Below are 8443 nucleotides of genomic sequence, written 5' to 3' on the forward strand. Positions count from 1 at the left end.
GGCTCCCCCCCCCCCCCCCCGCACAGGTGCACCGCAGGTGTACACTCTCCCATGCGGCCAACAGCGCGGGCCGTTTTTCCCCAGCGCTCGGTCAGTTTCGCTTTTCGATTTGCCGCGCCTGCGCAGAGCGGGCGCGCCCCGGCCCGCCCAGTCTCCGGCCCACGCGAGCACAAGCGCGATCCGCCCACGCGGCCCCCCGGGCTATGTAAGGCAGCCCGGCGGGGGGTCGCGTCATCGTTAGACTCCGTGTCCCTCCGCTCAGGCGGGCGGCCCCGGAGAGCCAGTGCCTGCGAAGGCGGCGACGGCGGCGCCCCCTCCCCATCATGGTGAGCAGGCGCGGGAAGGCCGGGAGGCGAGGGAGCGGGCCCAGCAGTGGGTAAACCAGAGTATTGGGGGATTTTCGGGAGGAAGTGGCATGCAAACGAGGCCCCAAGGTTCCGGAGTTGAGTTGAGGCTTTCTTGGCAGTGCGCTGCAGCCCTGAGGTAGGGGAGACGTCGGGGCTGGGGAATCGGGGAGCTGACTCGAGCTGCAGAACAGATGGCATGCGGGGCCCGGGCTGGTGCCCGCGCCGGGCAGGCGTTCCTCGCCTTTCCCTGCTATGGGGCCTTGCCTGAAAACAGAGTGTGCCAGCTCCGCTCGCAGGGTGCTGACGGGAGGTGGAGCCCGGTGTAGAAGAGAAGGTTTACAGTAAATACTTGTGGCTTTTAGCGGGCAAGAAAACAAGTGACTCAGAGAGGTGCTGCTGACACACAGCAAAGTGGTGGGTAGATCTAGACCCTAAACTCAGGTGCCCGGTACCGCCCAGTCCTGGGGCAGGCACAAAGACCAGTACTTTGTGGGGGGCCGAGGGCAGAGGAGGAGGTGGCATGCGTGGTGAAAGGCCCTTTGTCCAGCTCTCTCCTTCCCTGCCCCCCACCAGCCTTTCTGTGGGTCCATTGTCCCCCGATCCTAGACAAGAGAGTATTATCTGCTGCTGCCATTGTTGGGGGAAGGAAGTCTTTGGGTAACCCTTCTCCACCCTCCCCTCCTCTGCACACACAGAGCCAGGGCAGCTGTGGCTTTAACCAGACATAAAACCCCTACCTTCAAAGAGGTCATTCTTACTTAACAGATGCCCAAAATATAAAAGTTAGGGGTCTGCTCTAGAACCACAGCCTTCAGGTTCTCCCTGCATGCACTTCCAGCACATTTTCCTTTAGAGGTGGCAGCAGTGAGTGATCATTGGGTCTACAGCTCTAATAGAGGAAAGGAAGAGTTTAGGAAAGCTCAGGCTCGCTCTCCATCCTGCACAACCAGAAGCAGTCGGTACGGGAGGACAGACGGAGAGAAAGTCCACCATTCCACAGCTTGAAAGGCACCCACAACACCCAGGGTGCCTCTAAATCAGGGCTGGAGGGCTCCAGGCAGGGGTGCCCGGTAAGAACGAGGCCAGACACAAGGGGGCAAAGTGACCTGGCTGACATCTGCTCTTCCCCTCCTCACAACAGAATAGAGGCTTCTCTCGAAAGAGCCACACATTCCTGCCCAAGATCTTCTTCCGCAAGATGTCATCCTCAGGGGCCAAGGACAAGCCTGAGATGCAGTTTCCCTTCCTGCAGGATGAGGAGACGGTGGGCACATTGCAAGAGTGCAAGACGCTCTTCATCCTGCGTGGCCTGCCAGGGAGCGGCAAGTCCACTCTGGCACAGGTGATCACGGACAGGTACCGTGACAGCACCAAGATGGTGTCTGCCGACGCTCACAAGATTATCCCTGCTCGAGGAGGCTTCTCTGAGGAGTACAAGCGGCTGGACAAGGAACTGGCTGACTGCTGCCGCCGGGACATCCGAGTCCTTGTGCTGGATGACACCAACCATGAGCGGGAGCGGCTGGAGCAGCTCTTTGACATGGCTGACCAGTACCAGTACCAGGTGGTGCTGGTGGAGCCCAAGACAGCGTGGCGGCTGGACTGTGCCCAGCTCAAGGAGAAGAGCCATTGGCAGCTGTCGGTCGACGAGCTGAAGAAGCTGAAGCCTGGGCTGGAGAAGGACTTCCTGCCGCTCTACTTCGGCTGGTTCCTGACCAAGAAGAGTTCCGAGAGCCTCCGCAAAGCCGGCCAAGCCTTCCTGGATGAGCTGGGGAACCACAAGGCCTTCAAGAAGGAGCTGCGACACTGTAGGTGGCGGGGCGGGCAAGACGGGGTCCCTTAACCTCATTCATGAGTCCCTTGTTGGTAACAAGGTGCTGCATGCACAGGACCATGGTGTCTTCAAAGTGAGGAAGCAGGTGGAAGCTCACCTGGTATGAGGCTGAGGTTGCCATGGGTCACTAGTGGGAGCACAGTGGGATATGGGGAGAGGCATTCCCCCAAGCACCTTCGCTTCTGCTGCACCCTTCCTTCCTGCCCTCTTCGCCCCAGTTCCCCTCTCCCTGCCTGAATCTAGACCACTGACCCTTCTTGGAGGTGGGAAAAACAAATCACTGTCGTAACAGACAATGTCAACATTTCATACATCCTCGGAGAATCTGGTCCAGTGTTTTTGAACAGTTTTTTAGCAGAACCATTTTCTAAAATTAAATATCCTACAGAATCCTGAGCTACAAAAACACAACTAGAACTATTGTGACTTCACTGGGGATGGTTCCCAGGCATTGGGCTCCCCAGGGCACCTCCTGTGGCATCCCATGGTTCCGAGAAAAATTTCGTTTTTGCAGCTGGGAAAACAGATCCAGAAGGGATATGGGGTTTGCCCAACGCCATAGTGAGAGCCTGGAGTCTGACGATGGCAACAGGGGCCTACCCGGGGTTCTATCCTAGCAAGGGCTGTTTGCCCCAATGATGGGTTAGGTTTGGATGAGGACCCTGGTTTCCCTTTCTCCTGCAGTGGCCTATTGGGGATATGACACCCACTAATCCATCTGTTCCTTTAACCCATTTCTAGTTCCCCAAATTTTAGGTTATCTTCATACTTGAAATCCCCCCACCCCCACCATGTTTGTATTGCTCAGAGGCAGGTAATTTGCTCCTGTACATGTTCTCAGAGAACTCTTTGCTCAGCTTCTAGAGCTTGAATGCTGAGAAACCAGGGAACAGTGGAGTCTGCAGTGACACTGGCCAGGTGTCAGCCCTGTACCTGTGAATAGCTTGAGACAAAAGCAAACTAGAGCTGGTGGCTCTGCCCTGGAGAGTGACTGTCTCTTGAAGCTAAACATTAAAAACTGGAATGCTTTTCTGCCTGGGAGAAGTGTAGTGGGCCAAGAACAAAGCCTGCTCTGAGTGGGGGCCTCCCTCCCCCCGTGGAGAGTGAGTGAGGTCCTCGCAGAGACTTGATTCTGGGAATCAATGGGAAACCTAGTGACTCCGAAGCTAGCCACAGGCTTGGAGTCTGGAAATTGTAATTATAGCTACTCCACACATCATCCTGTCTGTCAGCCACATAATGTCATCCCGTTATATCCCAAGATCCATTATATCCCAGGCTTTATATAGGCTCTCACCCACCAAACAAGGCTGCAAGGTAGGCCCCTGACTGAAATGGGGTGCTAGTAATAGTTACCCAGGTAGTTGTAGTAAAACTGGGATGGCCACCCTGATTGTTGTACTTGACAGTTAAGGGTCAATCACTTACCCCTGGTCAAAAGGCTTATAAATGGGGGGGCGGCCTTTAGCTCAGTTGGTTAGAGCGCAATGCTCATAACACCAGGGTTGCTGTTTTGATCTCCACATGGGCCAGTGTGAGCTGTGCTCTCCACAACTAGATTGAAACAACTACTTGACTTGGAGCTGATGGGTCCTGGAAAAACACACTTAAAATACATTTAAAAAATTAAAAAAAAAAAAACAAAAACAACCAAAAGGCTTATAAGTGGGCTGGGATGTTAATTATGCTTTTCTGGCTCCTTCCATTGTACCACACAGTTCCCGTCTTACTTCTTTTATCCCACTTTTCATGACTTGTGGATTCCACCTTGTAGATGTGATGCTGGTGAATCTCAGATTCCCTCAGCTTATATTGGCTACCCCGGGGTTAAAGTGCTTTAGTTTTCAGGTCTGGGGAAGAGATGTAAAAATCTACATAATATAAAGAGAGGGAATTTAAGCACCTTTTTATAGCTCTGCGGTTGCGATTCATTTGACCAACTAATGAAGAAATGAGTTAGTGGATTGCTCAAGAATTTATGCTTAATGCCCGTTTTGTTTTTCCTCTGTGCCTCAGTGGTCTTGGTGATAGATGCTGGGATGGCCCTGCTTTCCTGCCCTGATGACCCCATTCTCTCTCCCTGCAGTTGTCTCTGGCGATGAGCCCAGGGAGAAGATTGACCTGGTCACCTACTTTGGGAAGAGACCCCCGGGTGTGCTGCACTGCACAACCAAATTCTGTGACTACGGGAAGGCTGCGGGGGCAGACGAGTATGCCCAGCAGGATGTGAGTGGCCCCTCAGGGACACCAGCTGAGTTGGGGAGGGGCAGGGTCCTGTAAGTGGGCACTGGGGTAAGACAGGGACCAGAAGCCAGACAGCAGCTCCAGCTCACCCCTCGGGGTGGCTTCATTACAGACCTCAGGTGCCCTCTCTGGGAAGCCCGTCCTGCAGTGCCACCAGCCTGTGGCACAGCCATCCCCAGGCCTGCGCCACCTTCCATAGATTGATGGAGAATACTGGTTGGCAAGAGGCTCCTGCTCTGGCCTGTGTAAGCCTATGTACAGTCCCAAAGGCTAGGAGTCCCTGTCCCCAGGTCTGAGGTCTGGCCTTGCCGCAGAGTAGGGAGTATCCAGGGATAGTGAGGCTTATGGGCTTAGGGGTACCAGACCCTCCCAACTCACAGCTGGTATCCTTGCCCATAGCCCCTGAACCAGCGACCTGTTGCCTGGATGCACATAGCTGTCTCTAGCCTCCTTGAGGCCGCCTTCTCAGCAAGGCCTTTCCTGACCCTCCACCCATCTCCCCCCACTTCTGTCTAAGTTAATGCAGCCAGTTTCCTTGTGGTCATTGGTCTCCCCCCATTCAATGGGAGCTCCCTGAGGGGGAGCATTTTCCATTTATTTTCCATTTCGGTTCACCCATGTATTCCTAGCACCTAGCATAACTGCATGAATGAGTGTGTAACACCTTCCGCCACCATCTCTGACCATTCATTCATTTAGCAATATGTGTTAAGCACCTTTTATGTGTTAGATACCATTGGGACAAAGGATGGTAAGCAAAAATGGAGAAGCTTTTTAGGTCAAATGAGAGATGGGCTTTCTCAGAGAATCAGATATAACTAGATGTTGCCATCAGATTTTATGGAAACCAAGCGATATTGCTCAAGGGCATTTATTTCTCACCTTGCCCTGCCCTCCAGGCTATGGCCTGGCGGCCTGGGTGACTGTTAACCAGGGGAGCAGAGCAGTAGTGACAGCAGCACTTGTTAATGTGCCCGCCGCTGTTCTAAGCTTCACCCAGTCACTCCTTCAATCCTCAGAGGTGGGTTCGTGTCATCCCCATTTTACAGGTAAATAAGCCAACGCAAGAGAGTCAACAGCTTGCTGGCAGCCCTGCAGCTAGTAAGGGGGAACTAGGTTCTGAACGCAGGAAGTCTGGCTTTTAACCCCTTCCTCTCTGGCACCTTTGTTTTTTCACATCAGCCCGAACAGTGTCAGTGGAAAGACATCCCAACACCGCGCAGGCTGCATATTGTGGGTGTTTGTGGGTGACATGCCTTTACCAAACAGCTCTGCTCAGTTGTGCTCACCTGTTAGACCTACCCTTGGCAGTTGTCCTTTCTGGAGACCACCTCCTCTAGCATGGTCCTCTCATTCTCCCTCTCCGAAGGTGGTGAAGAAGTCTTACTCCAAGGCCTTCACACTGACCATTTCTGCCCTCTTCGTGACGCCCAAGACGACAGGAGCCCAGGTGGAGCTGAGCGAGCAGGAGCTGCCATTGTGGCCAAATGACGTGGACAAGCTGTCTCCCTCGGACAGCCTGCCCCGGGGGAGCCGCGCTCACGTCACCCTAGGCTGCGCGGATGACGTGGAAGCTGTGCAGACGGGCATTGACCTCCTGGAGATTGTGCGGCAGGAGAAGGGGGGCAGCCGAGGTGAGGAGGTGGGTGAGCTAACCCGGGGCAAGCTCTTCTCCATGGGCCATGGGCGCTGGATGCTGAACCTGGCCAAGAAGCTGAAGGTCAGGGCCATCTTCACGGGGTACTACGGGAAGGGCAAACCTGTGCCCACACAGGGCAGCCGCAGGGGGGGTGCCTTTCAGTCCTGCACCATCTACTGAGTGTTCTCACCACCCCTCACTGTTTAGAAGGGCAGGGGGAGGGGGAAACACACTCTCTGCTTGATCTTTGTTTGAAGATGTTTTTTACTCAAAGTTAACTTTCCTGTAACTTTTTAGAAACTTGTAAAATAACTGTCCCTCTTTTCTGCCCACCCTCTTCCCCTCTAACATTCAAGCTCTCAACACAAGGCGGGTGGGCAGGTGCCATTCAGTAACCCAGACCAAAGCTGGTGAGGCTGGGCCGAACTGGGCCTGGAGCCGCAGCCACACCCCGAGCCCTGCTTTGTTACTGGTGCCCCCCGTCCCCAGCCCAGGTCCACTGCCCTGCCCAGAGCTGGCTAATGGGAGAGACACCTCACTCAGTAGTCACACGGGATAGTCACCGTGGCCGTGGAACGTGGAACACTGGTGGTGGATGTGAGGGGGAGGCTCCCTGGGCTTTGATCCCATTTCTTAAATCAGTGTAGCCCCAGGAAGGCTGGAGCTGTTACCAGGGTAGAAAAAGGGGTTTACCACCCACCTTGGGTCCTAAGTGCCTGTTCCCTCTTTCACATTGTAACTAGGTAACAGTTGATAACTAGAGAAGGAAAGAGAATCAGCAGCAGCCACACCCTGGGGAGTGGGTGGGTGGCCACCTTTCCGTGGTATGACTGCTGTGTGTATAGAGACTGGCCTCGGGGGGAAGCTCCGGCCTTGCAGTCTGCCCAGCCCTCCTTGCCTCCTTGGTGCCTTGGGAGGCCTGTGTGCCTCCTCTAAAGGGGACTGGTGGGTACTAAGAGCCAAGGGAGTGGACTCCTGGCTGGAAAGGGCCAAGCCCCACCGGGTGCCTCTGGGAAGGGGTTTTTAACATTGCTACGTGGGCTGTGGCTCCTGGGGTGCCCTCCACTGCCCTCTGCTCAGTAACGGGCTTGCTAATTAGGTTGTCACTAGACAAAAGTGCTTGGGATTTGAGTTACTATCCTGGCTTTGCCCAATCTCAGCAACTTGTAAGACTGATAATAAAATAAATCGTGTTAATCCTAGCTGTGTGCAGTCTCTCACTCTTGTGTGCGCAGCTCATCTTCCCTGGGGTGAGGGCTGGGCGTCAGCACTGGCTTTGTCCCACAGCTTGGGGCCATCGGTCCTGTCCCCGCTGCTGGCTGGGCACAGCTGTGGCGAGGTTGGGCAGCTGAACAGTGTTGGCTTTCATGAGGAGGCAGAAAGGAGAGAGGCTGGTCTCAGACGCCCACAGAAAGTGGGGGTTGGCTGGGTATGAGGGACGCAGAGCAGAGAGCCTCTCGTCCCATTAACTGCTGAAACAGGCCCACAGATGTGCCCAGCCCAGTCCAATGAGAAAGACTTCTCAGAGAAGCAAGACCCCAAACTCCCAGTTCTCTAGGGAAAGCCACCCTCAGAGCAGTGCTGCTTCAAACACTAGGGAAGACCTGACATTGTCTCTTCCAGATGACAAGGGCCTGGACGGCCACATAGGGAACTTCCAAGGCCTAAGTGAGTCATCACCATGACCTTGGCACCAAAGGGGGAAGACTGGAAAGAAAAGGGCAAGGGCTCCAAAGGAAGAGAAAACATGTATTCATATTTGGTCCCCAGTCTTGCCTCACCATTTCTCCCACCAAAGCACCAGGAAGAAACCTGTTTCAGCCAAAGCCTCTCATGTGTCTGCCTGGAACTCCCAGTAAGATTCCTCACCACGAACACTAAGCTTCACCTGACCAGCATGACATAAGCCAGTTTCTTTCCCCAGCAGAAAGGAGCACCGATGGAGAAGCGAGGGCATTTGCTAAGAATGGTGTTTCCAACTGTGTGAGCTAAAGTCAGGGACCAGACCCCTAGGCCCAGGAGCTGCCGGTCCCCCTGGGGGAGGGTCTGGGGGCTTGGGGAGGCAGGATTTTGCCTCGTCTCCGTCTCTCTTGAGCCTGCATTCGCAACAGGAACTGGGAGAGTCCAGATAAACCTGTTTAGGTTCACCTGGCCTGACACTTAGTGCCCATGCTCAGTGTGAGTTTTGGACCCACACAGCTGCTTGTGACTTCCGGTTGCCCCCACCATAAACTAAGCATGTTTTCTGAGCTCAACTCCCGCTGACACATCAGGTTGGGCTTAGCAGCAGCTTGGCACTCACATGCTAAAGGGGTTTGGGAGAGGCAGCCAGCACCCAACCTGTCAGCAGGCTCGGGGTGCCCACAGCCCCGTGGGGCA

General features: G+C 54.6%; 1 protein-coding gene across 2 annotated transcripts; it reads left to right on the forward strand.

Moving 5' to 3' along the window:
• The first annotated feature begins 142 nt into the window (after positions 1–142).
• On the forward strand, positions 143–7266 carry CNP (2'',3''-cyclic nucleotide 3'' phosphodiesterase). Of its 2 annotated transcripts, none has more exons than XM_019747773.2 (4): positions 143–326; positions 1489–2155; positions 4268–4407; positions 5795–7266. In XM_019747773.2, the coding sequence occupies exons 1-4, from the start codon at positions 324–326 to the stop codon at positions 6242–6244; spliced, it is 1260 nt and encodes a 419-aa protein (XP_019603332.1). In that variant the 5' UTR covers positions 143–323; the 3' UTR covers positions 6245–7266. The 2 variants fall into 2 exon arrangements, with proteins under 2 accessions (XP_019603332.1, XP_074176586.1); XM_074320485.1 differs by lacking the exon at positions 143–326 and adding an exon at positions 461–483.
• The last annotated feature ends 1177 nt before the right edge of the window (positions 7267–8443 follow it).

This window comes from Rhinolophus sinicus, linkage group LG15, assembly GCF_036562045.2.
Source record: "Rhinolophus sinicus isolate RSC01 linkage group LG15, ASM3656204v1, whole genome shotgun sequence".
Classification (NCBI taxonomy): Eukaryota; Metazoa; Chordata; class Mammalia; order Chiroptera; family Rhinolophidae; genus Rhinolophus; species Rhinolophus sinicus.

Bases quoted from the DNA above. Each gene is read 5' to 3' on its own strand.
- CNP (XM_019747773.2), top strand. The intron at 2,156-4,267 runs GTAGGTGGCGGG...CTCTCCCTGCAG, and splicing joins CAAGAAGGAGCTGCGACACT to TTGTCTCTGGCGATGAGCCC. The intron at 4,408-5,794 runs GTGAGTGGCCCC...CCCTCTCCGAAG, and splicing joins ACGAGTATGCCCAGCAGGAT to GTGGTGAAGAAGTCTTACTC.